The 16,916-nt window shown below is 56.2% G+C and overlaps 2 protein-coding genes and 2 pseudogenes across 2 annotated transcripts; 2 read left to right on the top strand and 2 right to left on the bottom strand.

Annotated features, from left to right (window-relative positions):
• Positions 1-399: 399 nt before the first annotated feature.
• Positions 400-1,747, top strand: LOC129734428 (uncharacterized). Its single transcript, XM_055697808.1, is given in 3 exon segments — positions 400-543; positions 910-1,062; positions 1,421-1,747. Coding segments are annotated over 3 exon segments (624 nt in total).
• Positions 1,748-4,288: 2,541 nt separating this feature from the next.
• LOC129734429 (feather keratin 1-like) lies at positions 4,289-6,060 on the bottom strand (annotated as a pseudogene).
• A 4,305-nt stretch (positions 6,061-10,365) lies between these two features.
• On the bottom strand, positions 10,366-12,697 carry LOC129734430 (uncharacterized). The gene is given in 3 exon segments (XM_055697810.1): positions 10,366-10,692; positions 11,051-11,203; positions 12,509-12,697. Coding segments are annotated over 3 exon segments (669 nt in total).
• Positions 12,696-13,896, top strand: LOC129734431 (feather beta keratin-like; annotated as a pseudogene).
• The last annotated feature ends 3,020 nt before the right edge of the window (positions 13,897-16,916 follow it).

The following is a 16,916-nucleotide window of genomic DNA, read 5'->3' on the forward strand; positions in this document are numbered from 1 at the left end:
AGAGAAGGTGTATCGCCTGATGGCCAGGGAGGAGCCCCAGCCGGTGGGGACACGTTTTCTGCAACCCCTCCTCTCCCTCCACGGGGTATGCAGGCATCTGGTGGCATGCACTCGTGTCTCTCCAATCGGTTTAAATGTCCCCACACCTGATCCTCCTCGACTGTGGGTAAGACTCTCCCTGCCCCAGACTTGCCAAGGAATGGCAGAGGCCCGGTCCCTCGACAGCAGCTCTTGCCAGTCAAGACCAGGGCCGCGAACCCCCGCAGCACCTCCGCCTTGCCTGTAACCCCTGTGCCCGGTGAAGCTGCCCCATTCAGCGCTGCAGCTGACTTTGGCCAAGCCTTGCTGCTGACCTGTGTGGAAGAAGATCTCCTCAGTGCCCTCCACGTGCCTTGCCTGATGGAACACCAGGTGGGCTTTGGCTTTCCGAAGACCAGCCCTGCGTACTCGGGCAGCTTGGCAAATGTTCTCCCCAGAGCAAAGGGCATCAAGAGGAACACGGCTGAAACCATTGGCACAGCCCGGCTGCCTGGAGACGCCATGGCTAGTGACCGTGGGAGCGAGCGGAGGCAGAGGGAAGAGAGAGAAGCACACGGCACGTCCTTAAAACGAGGAGTCTGCGGGTGCTTGCTGACACGTGCGGCGTGGAGCACAGCTGGGCCTCTTCCTGCCAAGGGAGCTGCAAACACTCGCACTGCACTGCCCCAAGCCAACATCCCCTGCCTGCGCGGGACTCCTCCACCACTGAGGAGCCATCCTCTGCCCACGCTGACACAGTCCTGCCCAGGACACCCTTGGGCGTCTCATCCCAGCACATGAAAGGCACTTGCACGGCAGAGCAAGCATGTCAGAAATGAGGAAATGAAATGGCAGCACTGACGGAAACCAAAACACAACATGTGCCATTAGGTAGGACATTTTGCTTTGGAGGTGAGCCTGCTGGAAAATTACTGCCCGCGTGCAGTGACTGTGCGCCTGGGGCGGTGCAGAAGCAGTATAAAAGCAGGCCCTTCTCCTCACTCTCTCATCCACTTCTCTCGCCTCCGTCTCCTTGTGAACAAGGTGAGTCTGAAGACCTTTCTCCTCCTCCTCCTCCTCTGGGATTTCTCGGCACAGAGCTGCTGGTTTCTCCTACCGTGGGTCCTGGAGCAGCTTTCATGGCACAGGGAATGGGGCTGAAGTTGTGGCGTGGGGAGCGGCTGGGTCTCGGTTGAGGTGTCTCCTGAGCTATGGGCTAGGTGGGAAGGTGCCTGGGCTTGGTCCCTCACGGCAGGGCACTTTTGGGCCATAGGGAAGAAGCAGCCCCTGTGCCTCCCTACACAGCCTCCAGCTCTCGTCTCCAGCTCGTGCCTTGGCTCCCTCGTTGTGGTATGACAGGCTGCTCCTCACCCAGCCCCCATGCCCTGCTTCTCTCTCCCAGGTGCACCTCCAGCCTTGAAGCATGTCCTGCTACAGCCCGTGCATGCCCTGCCGGCCCTGCGGCCCGACCCCGCTGGCCAACAGCTGCAACGAGCCCTGTGTCAGGCAGTGCCAGGACTCCAATGTCTTCATCCAGCCCTCCGCCGTGGTGGTGACCCTGCCCGGCCCCATCCTCAGCTCCTTCCCGCAGAACACCGCCGTGGGCTCCTCCACCTCCGCTGCCGTTGGCAGCATCCTCAGCTCTGAGGGAGTGCCCATCAACTCCGGGGGCTTCAGCCTCTCTGGCTTGGGCAGCGGCATTTGCGGCAGGAGGTCCTTCCCCTGCTAAAGCTGCTCCTGGCACTGAGGCCTCCGCTCACATCACCCTCCTTTCCCTCTTTTGACTCATTAAAGTTCTGCTGCATCCCAGCCCACGCCTTCGTGTCATCCTTTGCCCTGCAGATGCTCTCCCAAGATGCCCAGTGAAAGAGACGCATGTTGCTCAGGGCTGGGGCTGGGAGGGGGTTACGGGGGATGCTTTTGCAGTGCTTGTCAACGCAGGCTGGCATTGAGTATGCTTAGTCATGCCTTGGCTGACCTGCTGGTCTCTAAATTTATCTGCCTGTTTGCGTTGGGATAGGATTAGCCAATGTAGTTCAGTGACTGCTATCCACTTTGTTGTGCACACCTTTTTGTTTTCCTTGCTAAGCTCAAGTCCACGATGCAAGTAGTCAGGAAGGAACATGTTATTGAGAAGACATGGGTTCAGGCTTCCCAGGGCACACCAGGAGAAGCCATCCTATCCACAGTGTTCTCAAAATGAGCGACGCAGTGCAGTGGTTTGCCTTATCATAGAACCATATTATCATGGGGTGGTTTGGGGTTGGAAGAGACCTTTAAAGATCACCTAGACCAACGCTCCTGCCATGGCCAGGGATATCTGTCACTACGTCACGTCACGCAAAGCTCCGTTGAACCAGACCTTGAACGCTTCCAGCAATGGGTCATGCCGTCATTCTCCGGGCAGCCTTTTCCAGTGTCTCACCACTCTCATCGTAACATATTTCTGCCTTATGTCCAACTTAAGCCTACCCTGTTCCAGTTTGAAACTGTTGCGTCTTGTCCTATCACCCCAGGCCTTGATTAAATGTCCTCTCCGGCTTTCTTCTAAGTCCCCTTTATATATCGAAAGGCTGCAACAAGGGCTCCCCAGAGCCTTCTCTCCTCCAGGCTGAAAACCACAAACTCCCTCAGCCCTTCATCCCAGGAGACCTATTGCAGGCCTCTGATGCCTTTTGTAGCCCTTCTCTGGGGCTGCGCTAACAGGTCCATGGCCTTTTTTATACTGGGAACGCCAGGCTGGACGCACTACTCACATTGCTGGCTCGTCTCCAGTTTTTTCAGCCACCATTGTCCATAAGCCCTTCTCCACAAGGCTGCTCTCAACCATTTCTCCTCCAGTCTGTATCGACGTTGAGGACTGCCCCAACGCAGGTGCAGCGCCTTGCACTTGGCCTTGTGGAAGCTGCTTTTGAGGTAACACCATCAAAGCAGGTGCAACTCCCAGCACTCTTCCCAGACACCGAGGACTGCCATCAACAGCCTGGGCTATATGAGCAGGAGCACAGCCAGGGGATCGATGGGAGCGACGGTCCTGCTCTGCTCGGCACTCATCTGACAGCATGTAGAACACTGCGTCCCATTTTGGGCTCTAACGCAAGAAAGATTTTGACCAAGTGGTGTGAGTTCAGCGGAGGGTGGCCAGGATGGTGAGAGGGCTGGAGCACTTGGTAAGGGAGCAAAGGCTGGCGGCATGGGGCTCGCTGAGCGTGGAGAAGAGAATGCTTTGGTGGGAGACCTACAACCACGCCTGGAGTAGCTGTGGTCACTGAAGAGCATTGAGTCATTCTCTCCAGCCCCAGATAGGAAGAGAAATATAGGAAGAAAAGGGTCAGCCACCCGAGGCGTGACTAAATATACTCAAAGCAAGCCTGTGTCACTGCACAGCCACCCCCAACAACCCCCTCCCAGCCCCAGCCCTGAGCAACATGCGTCTCTTTCACGGGGCATCATAGGAGAGCATCTGCAGGGCAAAGGATGACACGAAGGCATGGGCTGGGATGCAGCAGAACTTTAAAAGAGTTGAAAGGACCAGTAATGGGGAAAAGCGACTCAGCTAGGTCGCCGAGGAGACAGGCAGTGTGAAGGAGCTCTCCTGAATGCTTTTTGGAAGGAAAAAAAGATTGCAAAAAGCATCACTGAAGCATCTGCAAGACCACAAGGCCTGTGGACCACAGCTGATGTATTCCCAAATCTATTGACAATGTATTCCCAAAGATGCCGTGGCAGTATATTCTCTACTGTTCTCGTGCTTTTGTTTTCCACCTGCACTTCTCATCACGCCGCAACTCTGAATCTCAATGCTGTGGGTAGCACAGGTTCTCCTAGGCTCTCCTGGGAAGGTCTTGCCACTGCCTTGTCAATGACATATTGATCTCTCGTCCTCCTGACTACTTGCTTCACAACGTTGAGATGACCAAGGAAAAAGAAAAGTAGACAGCAATGCGCAAGTAATACATGAACTACCTTGGGTCATTCTATCCCAGTAGAGTCCATGTAGGCAGAGAAGTTTAGAAACCAGAGGGTACACCCAACTCACCACTAAGCACACTCAAGGCAAACCTGTGCTGACAACGGCTGCACAGCCATCCCCAACAACTCCTTCCCAGAACCAGCCCTGAGCAACAGCTGTCTCGCTGGGCATGTTGGGAGAGTGTGTGTTGAGGAAAGGATGACACGAAGGCGTGGGCTGGGATGCACCAGAACTTTAATGAGTCAAAAGAGGGAAAGGAGGGTGATGTGAGCGGAGGCCTCAGTGCCAGGAGCAGCTTTAGCAGGGGAAGGACCTCCTGCCGCAAATGCCGCTGCCCAAGCCAGAGAGGCTGAAGCCCCCGGAGTTGATGGGCACTCCCTCAGAGCTGAGGATGCTGCCAACGGCAGCGGAGGTGGAGGAGCCCACGGCGGTGTTCTGCGGGAAGGAGCTGAGGATGGGGCCGGGCAGGGTCACCACCACGGCGGAGGGCTGGATGAAGACATTGGAGTCCTGGCACTGCCTGACACAGGGCTCGTTGCAGCTGTTGGCCAGCGGGGTCGGGCCGCAGGGCCGGAAGGGCATGCACGGGTTGCAGCAGGACATGCTTCAAGGCTGGAGGTGCACCTGGGAGAGAGAAGCAGGGCATGGGGGCTGGGTGAGGAGCAGCCTGTCATACCACAACGAGGGAGCCAAGGCACGAGCTGGAGACGAGAGCTGGAGGCTGTGTAGGGAGGCACAGGGGCTGCTTCTTCCCTATGGCCCAAAAGTGCCCTGCCGTGAGGGACCAAGCCCAGGCACCTTCCCACCTAGCCCATAGCTCAGGAGACACCTCAACCGAGACCCAGCCGCTCCCCACGCCACAACTTCAGCCCCATTCCCTGTGCCATGAAAGCTGCTCCAGGACCCACGGTAGGAGAAACCAGCAGCTCTGTGCCGAGAAATCCCAGAGGAGGAGTAGGAGGAGAAAGGTCTTCAGACTCACCTTGTTCACAAGGAGACGGAGGCGAGAGAAGTGGATGAGAGAGTGAGGAGAAGGGCCTGCTTTTATACTGCTTCTGCACCGCCCCAGGCGCACAGTCACTGCACGCGGGCAGTAATTTTCCAGCAGGCTCACCTCCAAAGCAAAATGTCCTACCTAATGGCACATGTTGTGTTTTGGTTTCCGTCAGTGCTGCCATTTCATTTCCTCATTTCTGACATGACCACTAGGGCACGGAGGCTCTTTTGAAGATTGGGATGAGGAGCCCAAGGATTTCCTGAGCAGGACCATGTCAACATGGCCAGAAGACATGCCCCTGAGCACTGGAGGGCTCTGTGCAGATGGAGGACATCATTCTCAGGCGATACAGTGAGGTTGTTCTCAAAACCCTGTGCAGGAGGGTGCACATGTCTTCCCACCAATGCCGTCCTCCCCTGAGTGCCCAAAGCTTCTCCAAATGAGGACAGGCCGCGTCCTTCTCCCTGGGCAGGACTGTCCCTCCCTGCCCCTCTGCTCGCGCCAGCAGTCGCTGATCATTGCCTCTATCGGCAGGCGGGCTGCGCGGCCGGTTTCAAATGGCTCCGCCCAAGGAAAACTTGCCTTTCTGGAAGACATTTGCTGCTTTCCTTGGCAAAGACAACCCCTGTCGTGGCAGCCTCTGGGGGTGCGCAAGCAGTGCCCTCAGCCCTGATGGGACACGGGCCTGCAGGCAGCCCGCGCTCCTGGCTTGGCCTCGTGCCAAAGGGCTGACACACGCCAACCCAAAATTAGAGTGTGACTGGCCGTGGGTAGGGAGAGTCTATCCCAGGAAGCCTGCCTACTGCAGGCATCGCCTTGCCCTCCTGGGACGCGTCCCAGCTGCCTCCATGTCTGCAGGGCAGGGAAGAGCATCACCTCCTCGATGTAGTCTGAGAGCTGGTTTCGTGCCTTCCGAGCCCACCCCCTCCTTGAGCATCCCCACGCGCGTGGCACGGCAGGGTCCTGCCAGCCGTCACCCCTGGGAGAGCTGGGGGAAGTTCCCTTGCCTCTCCAGTGGTGCCGGGTTGTGCTCCAAGGTGAGGAGGCCTTTGGGGCCTGGGAAAGACGACATGATGGAGCACTAATGCCAAGAGAAGGTGTATCGCCTGACGGCCAGGGAGGAGCCCCAGCCGGTGGGGACACGTTTTCTGCAACCCCTCCTCTCCCTCCACGGGGTATGCAGGCATCTGGTGGCATGCACTCGTGTCTCTCCAACCGGTTTAAATGTCCCCACACCGGATCCTCCTCGACTGTGGGTAAGACTCTCCCTGCCCCAGACTTGCCAAGGAATGGCAGAGGCCCGGTCCCTCGACAGCAGCTCTTGCCAGTCAAGACCAGGGCCGCGAACCCCCGCAGCACCTCCGCCTTGCCTGTAACCCCTGTGCCCGGTGAAGCTGCCCCATTCAGCGCTGCAGCTGACTTTGGCCAAGCCTTGCTGCTGACCTGTGTGGAAGAAGATCTCCTCAGTGCCCTCCACGTGCCTTGCCTGATGGAACACCAGGTGGGCTTTGGCTTTCCGAAGACCAGCCCTGCGTACTCGGGCAGCTTGGCAAATGTTCTCCCCAGAGCAAAGGGCATCAAGAGGAACACGGCTGAAACCATTGGCACAGCCCGGCTGCCTGGAGACGCCATGGCTAGTGACCGTGGGAGCGAGCGGAGGCAGAGGGAAGAGAGAGAAGCACACGGCACGTCCTTAAAACGAGGAGTCTGCGGGTGCTTGCTGACACGTGCGGCGTGGAGCACAGCTGGGCCTCTTCCTGCCAAGGGAGCTGCAAACACTCGCACTGCACTGCCCCAAGCCAACATCCCCTGCCTGCGCGGGACTCCTCCACCACTGAGGAGCCATCCTCTGCCCACGCTGACACAGTCCTGCCCAGGACACCCCTGGGCATCTCATCCCAGCACATGAAAGGCACTTGCACGGCAGAGCAAGCATGTCAGAAATGAGGAAATGAAATGGCAGCACTGACGGAAACCAAAACACAACATGTGCCATTAGGTAGGACATTTTGCTTTGGAGGTGAGCCTGCTGGAAAATTACTGCCCGCGTGCAGTGACTGTGCGCCTGGGGCGGTGCAGAAGCAGTATAAAAGCAGGCCCTTCTCCTCACTCTCTCATCCACTTCTCTCGCCTCCGTCTCCTTGTGAACAAGGTGAGTCTGAAGACCTTTCTCCTCCTCCTCCTCCTCTGGGATTTCTCGGTACAGAGCTGCTGGTTTCTCCTACTGTGGGTCCTGGAGCAGCTTTCATGGCACAGGGAATGGGGCTGAAGTTGTGGCGTGGGGAGCGGCTGGGTCTCGGTTGAGGTGTCTCCTGAGCTATGGGCTAGGTGGGAAGGTGCCTGGGCTTGGTCCCTCACGGCAGGGCACTTTTGGGCCATAGGGAAGAAGCAGCCCCTGTGCCTCCCTACACAGCCTCCAGCTCTCGTCTCCAGCTCGTGCCTTGGCTCCCTCGTTGTGGTATGACAGGCTGCTCCTCACCCAGCCCCCATGCCCTGCTTCTCTCTCCCAGGTGCACCTCCAGCCTTGAAGCATGTCCTGCTACAGCCCGTGCATGCCCTGCCGGCCCTGCGGCCCGACCCCGCTGGCCAACAGCTGCAACGAGCCCTGTGTCAGGCAGTGCCAGGACTCCAATGTCTTCATCCAGCCCTCCGCCGTGGTGGTGACCCTGCCCGGCCCCATCCTCAGCTCCTTCCCGCAGAACACCGCCGTGGGCTCCTCCACCTCCGCTGCCGTTGGCAGCATCCTCAGCTCTGAGGGAGTGCCCATCAACTCCGGGGGCTTCAGCCTCTCTGGCTTGGGCAGCGGCATTTGCGGCAGGAGGTCCTTCCCCTGCTAAAGCTGCTCCTGGCACTGAGGCCTCCGCTCACATCACCCTCCTTTCCCTCTTTTGACTCATTAAAGTTCTGCTGCATCCCAGCCCACGCCTTCGTGTCATCCTTTGCCCTGCAGATGCTCTCCCAAGATGCCCAGTGAAAGAGACGCATGTTGCTCAGGGCTGGGGCTGGGAGGGAGTTACGGGGGATGCTTTTGCAGTGCTTGTCAACGCAGGCTGGCATTGAGTATGCTTAGTCATGCCTTGGCTGACCTGCTGGTCTCTAAATTTATCTGCCTGTTTGCGTTGGGATAGGATTAGCCAATGTAGTTCAGTGACTGCTATCCACTTTGTTGTGCACACCTTTTTGTTTTCCTTGCTAAGCTCAAGTCCACGATGCAAGTAGTCAGGAAGGAACATGTTATTGAGAAGACATGGGTTCAGGCTTCCCAGGGCACACCAGGAGAAGCCATCCTATCCACAGTGTTCTCAAAATGAGCGACGCAGTGCAGTGGTTTGCCTTATCATAGAACCATATTATCATGGGGTGGTTTGGGGTTGGAAGAGACCTTTAAAGATCACCTAGACCAACGCTCCTGCCATGGCCAGGGATATCTGTCACTACGTCACGTCACGCAAAGCTCCGTTGAACCAGACCTTGAACGCTTCCAGCAATGGGTCATGCCGTCATTCTCCGGGCAGCCTTTTCCAGTGTCTCACCACTCTCATCGTAACATATTTCTGCCTTATGTCCAACTTAAGCCTACCCTGTTCCAGTTTGAAACTGTTGCGTCTTGTCCTATCACCCCAGGCCTTGATTAAATGTCCTCTCCGGCTTTCTTCTAAGTCCCCTTTATATATCGAAAGGCTGCAACAAGGGCTCCCCAGAGCCTTCTCTCCTCCAGGCTGAAAACCACAAACTCCCTCAGCCCTTCATCCCAGGAGACCTATTGCAGGCCTCTGATGCCTTTTGTAGCCCTTCTCTGGGGCTGCGCTAACAGGTCCATGGCCTTTTTTATACTGGGAACGCCAGGCTGGACGCGCTACTCACATTGCTGGCTCGTCTCCAGTTTTTTCAGCCACCATTGTCCATAAGCCCTTCTCCACAGGGCTGCTCTCAACCATTTCTCCTCCAGTCTGTATCGACGTTGAGGACTGCCCCAACGCAGGTGCAGCGCCTTGCACTTGGCCTTGTGGAAGCTGCTTTTGAGGTAACACCATCAAAGCAGGTGCAACTCCCAGCACTCTTCCCAGACACCGAGGACTGCCATCAACAGCCTGGGCTATATGAGCAGGAGCACAGCCAGGGGATCGATGGGAGCGACGGTCCTGCTCTGCTCGGCACTCATCTGACAGCATGTAGAACACTGCGTCCCATTTTGGGCTCTAACGCAAGAAAGATTTTGACCAAGTGGTGTGAGTTCAGCGGAGGGTGGCCAGGATGGTGAGAGGGCTGGAGCACTTGGTAAGGGAGCAAAGGCTGGCGGCATGGGGCTCGCTGAGCGTGGAGAAGAGAATGCTTTGGTGGGAGACCTACAACCACGCCTGGAGTAGCTGTGGTCACTGAAGAGCATTGAGTCATTCTCTCCAGCCCCAGATAGGAAGAGAAATATAGGAAGAAAAGGGTCAGCCACCCGAGGCGTGACTAAGTATACTCAAAGCAAGCCTGTGTCACTGCACAGCCACCCCCAACAACCCCCTCCCAGCCCCAGCCCTGAGCAACATGCGCCTCTTTCACGGGGCATCATAGGAGAGCATCTGCAGGGCAAAGGATGACACGAAGGCGTGGGCTGGGATGCAGCAGAACTTTAAAGAGTTGAAAGGACCAGTAATGGGGAAAAGCGACTCAGCTAGGTCGCCGAGGAGACAGGCAGTGTGAAGGAGCTCTCCTGAATGCTTTTTGGAAGGAAAAAAAGATTGCAAAAAGCATCACTGAAGCATCTGCAAGACCACAAGGCCTGTGGACCACAGCTGATGTATTCCCAAATCTATTGACAATGTATTCCCAAAGATGCCGTGGCAGTATATTCTCTACTGTTCTCGTGCTTTTGTTTTCCACCTGCACTTCTCATCACGCCGCAACTCTGAATCTCAATGCTGTGGGTAGCACAGGTTCTCCTAGGCTCTCCTGGGAAGGTCTTGCCACTGCCTTGTCAATGACATATTGATCTCTCGTCCTCCTGACTACTTGCTTCACAACGTTGAGATGACCAAGGAAAAAGAAAAGTAGACAGCAATGTACAAGTAATACATGAACTACCTTGGGTCATTCTATCCCAGTAGAGTCCATGTAGGCAGAGAAGTTTAGAAACCAGAGGGTACACCCAACTCACCACTAAGCACACACAAGGCAAACCTGTGCTGACAACGGCTGCACAGCCATCCCCAACAACTCCTTCCCAGAACCAGCCCTGAGCAACAGCTGTCTCGCTGGGCATGTTGGGAGAGTGTGTGCTGAGAAAAGGACGACATGAAGGCGTGGGCTGGGATGCACCAGAACTTTAATGAGTCAAAAGAGGGAAAGGAGGGTGATGTGAGCGGAGGCCTCAGTGCCAGGAGCAGCTTTAGCAGGGGAAGCACCTCCTGCCGCAAATGCCGCTGCCCAAGCCAGAGAGGCTGAAGCCCCCGGAGTTGATGGGCACTCCCTCAGAGCTGAGGATGCTGCCAACGGCAGCGGAGGTGGAGGAGCCCACGGCGGTGTTCTGCGGGAAGGAGCTGAGGATGGGGCCGGGCAGGGTCACCACCACAGCAGGGGGCTCGATGACAAAGGTGGAGTCCTGGCACTGCCTGACACAGGGCTCGTTGCAGCTGTTGGCCAGCGGGGTCGGGCCACAGGGCCGGCAGGGCATGCACGGGCTGTAGCAGGACATGCTTCAAGGCTGGAGGTGCACCTGGGAGAGAGAAGCAGGGCATGGGGGCTGGGTGAGGAGCAGCCTGTCATACCACAACGAGGGAGCCAAGGCACGAGCTGGAGACGAGAGCTGGAGGCTGTGTAGGGAGGCACAGGGGCTGCTTCTTCCCTATGGCCCAAAAGTGCCCTGCCGTGAGGGACCAAGCCCAGGCACCTTCCCACCTAGCCCATAGCTCAGGAGACACCTCAACCGAGACCCAGCTGCTCCCCACGCCACAACTTCAGCCCCATTCCCTGTGCCATGAAAGCTGCTCCAGGACCCATGGTAGGAGAAACCAGCAGCTCTGTGCCGAGAAATCCCAGAGGAGGAGTAGGAGGAGAAAGGTCTTCAGACTCACCTTGTTCACAAGGAGACGGAGGCGAGAGAAGTGGATGAGAGAGTGAGGAGAAGGGCCTGCTTTTATACTGCTTCTGCACCGCCCCAGGCGCACAGTCACTGCACGTGGGCAGTAATTTTCCAGCAGGCTCACCTCCAAAGCAAAATGTCCTACCTAATGGCACATGTTGTGTTTTGGTTTCCGTCAGTGCTGCCATTTCATTTCCTCATTTCTGACATGACCACTAGGGCACGGAGGCTCTTTTGAAGATTGGGATGAGGAGCCCAAGGATTTCCTGAGCAGGACCATGTCAACATGGCCAGAAGACATGCCCCTGAGCACTGGAGGGCTCTGTGCAGATGGAGGACATCATTCTCAGGCGATACAGTGAGGTTGTTCTCAAAACCCTGTGCAGGAGGGTGCACATGTCTTCCCACCAATGCCGTCCTCCCCTGAGTGCCCAAAGCTTCTCCAAATGAGGACAGGCCGCGTCCTTCTCCCTGGGCAGGACTGTCCCTCCCTGCCCCTCTGCTCGCGCCAGCAGTCGCTGATCATTGCCTCTATCGGCAGGCGGGCTGCGCGGCCGGTTTCAAATGGCTCCGCCCAAGGAAAACTTGCCTTTCTGGAAGACATTTGCTGCTTTCCTTGGCAAAGACAACCCCTGTCGTGGCAGCCTCTGGGGGTGCGCAAGCAGTGCCCTCAGCCCTGATGGGACACGGGCCTGCAGGCAGCCCGCGCTCCTGGCTTGGCCTCGTGCCAAAGGGCTGACACACGCCAACCCAAAATTAGAGTGTGACTGGCCGTGGGTAGGGAGAGTCTATCCCAGGAAGCCTGCCTACTGCAGGCATCGCCTTGCCCTCCTGGGACGCGTCCCAGCTGCCTCCATGTCTGCAGGGCAGGGAAGAGCATCACCTCCTCGATGTAGTCTGAGAGCTGGTTTCGTGCCTTCCGAGCCCACCCCCTCCTTGAGCATCCCCACGCGCGTGGCACGGCAGGGTCCTGCCAGCCGTCACCCCTGGGAGAGCTGGGGGAAGTTCCCTTGCCTCTCCAGTGGTGCCGGGTTGTGCTCCAAGGTGAGGAGGCCTTTGGGGCCTGGGAAAGACGACATGATGAAGCACTAATGCCAAGAGAAGGTGTATCGCCTGACGGCCAGGGAGGAGCCCCAGCCGGTGGGGACACGTTTTCTGCAACCCCTCCTCTCCCTCCACGGGGTATGCAGGCATCTGGTGGCATGCACTCGTGTCTCTCCCATTGGTTTAAACGTCCCCACACCGGATCCTCCTCGACTGTGGGTAAGACTCTCCCTGCCCCAGACTTGCCAAGGAATGGCAGAGGCCCGGTCCCTCGACAGCAGCTCTTGCCAGTCAAGACCAGGGCCGCGAACCCCCGCAGCACCTCCGCCTTGCCTGTAACCCCTGTGCCCGGTGAAGCTGCCCCATTCAGCGCTGCAGCTGACTTTGGCCAAGCCTTGCTGCTGACCTGTGTGGAAGAAGATCTCCTCAGTGCCCTCCACGTGCCTTGCCTGATGGAACACCAGGTGGGCTTTGGCTTTCCGAAGACCAGCCCTGCGTACTCGGGCAGCTTGGCAAATGTTCTCCCCAGAGCAAAGGGCATCAAGAGGAACACGGCTGAAACCATTGGCACAGCCCGGCTGCCTGGAGACGCCATGGCTAGTGACCGTGGGAGCGAGCGGAGGCAGAGGGAAGAGAGAGAAGCACACGGCACGTCCTTAAAACGAGGAGTCTGCGGGTGCTTGCTGACACGTGCGGCGTGGAGCACAGCTGGGCCTCTTCCTGCCAAGGGAGCTGCAAACACTCGCACTGCACTGCCCCAAGCCAACATCCCCTGCCTGCGCGGGACTCCTCCACCACTGAGGAGCCATCCTCTGCCCACGCTGACACAGTCCTGCCCAGGACACCCCTGGGCGTCTCATCCCAGCACATGAAAGGCACTTGCACGGCAGAGCAAGCATGTCAGAAATGAGGAAATGAAATGGCAGCACTGACGGAAACCAAAACACAACATGTGCCATTAGGTAGGACATTTTGCTTTGGAGGTGAGCCTGCTGGAAAATTACTGCCCGCGTGCAGTGACTGTGCGCCTGGGGCGGAGCAGAAGCAGTATAAAAGCAGGCCCTTCTCCTCACTCTCTCATCCACTTCTCTCGCCTCCGTCTCCTTGTGAACAAGGTGAGTCTGAAGACCTTTCTCCTCCTCCTCTGGGATTTCTCGGCACAGAGCTGCTGGTTTCTCCTACCGTGGGTCCTGGAGCAGCTTTCATGGCACAGGGAATGGGGCTGAAGTTGTGGCGTGGGGAGCGGCTGGGTCTCGGTTGAGGTGTCTCCTGAGCTATGGGCTAGGTGGGAAGGTGCCTGGGCTTGGTCCCTCACGGCAGGGCACTTTTGGGCCATAGGGAAGAAGCAGCCCCTGTGCCTCCCTACACAGCCTCCAGCTCTCGTCTCCAGCTCGTGCCTTGGCTCCCTCGTTGTGGTATGACAGGCTGCTCCTCACCCAGCCCCCATGCCCTGCTTCTCTCTCCCAGGTGCACCTCCAGCCTTGAAGCATGTCCTGCTACAGCCCGTGCATGCCCTGCCGGCCCTGCGGCCCGACCCCGCTGGCCAACAGCTGCAACGAGCCCTGTGTCAGGCAGTGCCAGGACTCCACCTTTGTCATCGAGCCCCCTGCTGTGGTGGTGACCCTGCCCGGCCCCATCCTCAGCTCCTTCCCGCAGAACACCGCCGTGGGCTCCTCCACCTCCGCTGCCGTTGGCAGCATCCTCAGCTCTGAGGGAGTGCCCATCAACTCCGGGGGCTTCAGCCTCTCTGGCTTGGGCAGCGGCATTTGCGGCAGGAGGTGCTTCCCCTGCTAAAGCTGCTGGCCATGGCTCTCGGGAAGACCATTCTCTTGTGGTCTCCTGTGCTGCAAACACCACAAAGGCCACCTAGGAAGCACCTTCTGGCCTTGTTCCCTCTTCGGGGCAGGCAGATGGACACCTGGTTGCATCTCTGCAAGAGCCATTGGGCAGACATGAATTCTGTTGTTCCCTGTGCTTGGGCCTCCACTCACACCAACCCCACTTCCTTTTTTTGATTCATTAAAGTTCTGCTGCATCCCATACTATGCCTTATTGTCATCATTTTCTCTGCAGATATCCTGCCAACATGTCTGGGGAAAGATATGTTTCTTAGGGGTGGTCCTGCTGTGATTTTTAACAAAGGCTTGCTTTGAGTGTACTTAGCGTGACCCTCTGTTATCTGAATTTCTCTGCCTAGCTGAGGCTGGAAGAATTACCTCACACAGTTCAACAATCATAGCTCTCAAAAGCTGCTTCTGGGTTTCCCACCAAAGCATTAATTTCTCAACGCTCATCAAGATGTTTACTGCAGCCTTTCATCCCCAAGCAAGTGCTCTAGTCCTCTCTCCATCCTGTCCATTCTGCACTGAACTCACTCTGCTTAGTCAAGGTCCTTCTTGCATTACAGCCCCAAAGATGACATAGTGTTCTAGATTGTGTCTGGTGGGTGCTGAGCAGAGTGGGATGATCATTCCCATCAATCTCCTGGCTACACCTCTGGTCATATAGTCCAGGATCTTGATGACAGCCCTTGGTGTCCAGGAACAGTGCTGAGTGCCACACCTCTTTTGATGGGATCACTGCAAAAGCATCTTTTCCTGGCCCTGCTTTTGTGCTGTTGCTTAGCATTGGCTGAAGGATACGTGGGGAGACATAGCTGGTTGCTGCCAAGCCAGTTGTTGATCAGGGCTCTACCTACATTTTTATTGCCAGGTGTGATGTTCTACAGCATGTCACAGCTCTTTCATCATTTTTGGTCAACCATTCCGTGGTCATGTCCTGCCTGAGCCTCCTTCTCCAGCACAGCAGCAACAAGGGGAAGAGGAATTGCTACCCCCCATCGCCCTCATTTTTCTTCACCCCACCTGAATAATTCCCAGACGCCTGTGGGGTTGCTGCCCTCCCACAGCCTAGGCTCCTCAACTGACATCAGCAGTGGCCACACACATCTCTGAAGCAAGTACACTGAGGCCAAGAAGGTATGTCTGGGCAAAGGCTCAGCAAAGCTGGGCCTGATGGCCATGGGTCTGGAGGAGTCATGGATGACTTCCTCTCCTGAAAGTGACAGTGCCCCCAACAGGGCCACTATGCTGTGTCCCTCCGTCCCCTCCTTTTGTGAGCAGTAAAGGCTCCCCATGCATCCTCGGGACTATGCCCTCATCACCCTTTGTGCTGCAGCCTCCACAGAGGGAAGGACCATGCAGATGCAATTAACAACTGTGCTTGCTGTGGGTTGATATTGTCTGGCTGCCAGGTGATGGGGATTCAGTTGTAAGTTGAGTTAAGACAGACAATAAATATTGCAATACACCCATATCAATTGGTTGTCAATAGCTCACCTCTCAGTGTCTGTTATGGGTCACAGGTTCTCCCACTTGTCTCAGCTACATTGGACACCAGCTGTTGTAGTCGTAGTCCAACTCAGCCTCACAGCAGGTACCAATTGTTGCAGCACAAACAAACTAGCTGGCTGCAACAAGGCTTTACCGTGGGTCAGATTCTACCATCCATGCTGTTTCTCCTTACTCCAGAAGTCAGACCACACCACTCCTCCTCCAACCAGCCTCTCTCCCACACGCCTCAGGGCTATTTAACCACTTAGCAGGATGAGCTGCAGCTGCACATCGTCCATGACAATAACCCACTGCCTTTGAGGCAAGGCCACAGCTGCGTATTATCAATGATAACCAACCCACTGCCTTCATTCCTTTACAGAGGATGTGACAACGTTCGCCCTCCCATTTTACCCACCAAAACTGCATGTCCTGTGCAGGTTCATTGACTTTGCTTCATTTCATGGCCAATCCACCTTTCAGAAGAGTCAGAATTATTCTTTTGCCCTTCTCAAACACTTCTGCTTTCTTGACCCACATGATGGGGTAACTAAACAGCAACTAAACTGACAGCCTTCTTGCGTGGCCCCTTAGCAGTTGTCTTCCCTCTCAGTTCATGTGCATACACAAGATTCCAGTTTAAAAGTGGGCTCACCATCCCCCTTCCCCTGGTCACACAGGAAGAATCAGAAAGGGACATGGAGCGTGGTCCTGGTCTTCCTTTCCCCCTGACCACAGCAGGAGGGGATTGGCTCTGTGGGGCACTCTTCACAGCTGAGGTGTTGGCCTGCGAAGACACGGAGGGAGAGAGATTTTCTTCAAAATTTCAGACAGGAAGATGCTCTCTCCACAGTTAATGTATCTAAACCTGGGCAATATGTTGCTGCCAAGCTGTTAAAGTATGACACAGGTGCATTTTGGACAACCATATATACAGAGCATTATCTAGACCTTCAGAGACCTTGTTGTCATTGAGATCATGGTAGATGACTTCCAGCACCACTAATTCTCTCAGGTACTTGATGCCTTCCTAAGTGGTAGTCCACCTTCCTTGCTAAACCACAAAATCTTCCTTGAACAGATATCTTGCTCTCACACTTGACAGGAGACGCCTCCCAAGACTGTATTTCATTGCCTCTTTTCCAATTCCACAATCAGCTCCCCAGTCCCTAGCGAGGGATCTCAGCTGTTGGGCTTCCTTACCTTCCAGTTCCTGACCATTGACCCCACTCTCCCAGCACTGGAGTTGCCAGGCAGTCATCTGCTTACCTGTCTGATGCCTGTACTCTCCACCAGAACTCTTTCCACCAGAACTCCCCAGGTTCTCTCAAGGTCAGGGACTGGGTACTTCGTCTCTTGAGTGATTTCTCTCACTTCTTCCTCCCATTTCTTTGCTGAAGTACCTGCTTACCCATCAGACTCTTCCTCCTCCTCACTCCCTTACTAATCAATGACATAGACCCATTGACTTCATTGTCTGCT

This window comes from Falco cherrug, chromosome 20 (assembly GCF_023634085.1).
Source record: "Falco cherrug isolate bFalChe1 chromosome 20, bFalChe1.pri, whole genome shotgun sequence".
Classification (NCBI taxonomy): domain Eukaryota; kingdom Metazoa; phylum Chordata; class Aves; order Falconiformes; family Falconidae; genus Falco; species Falco cherrug.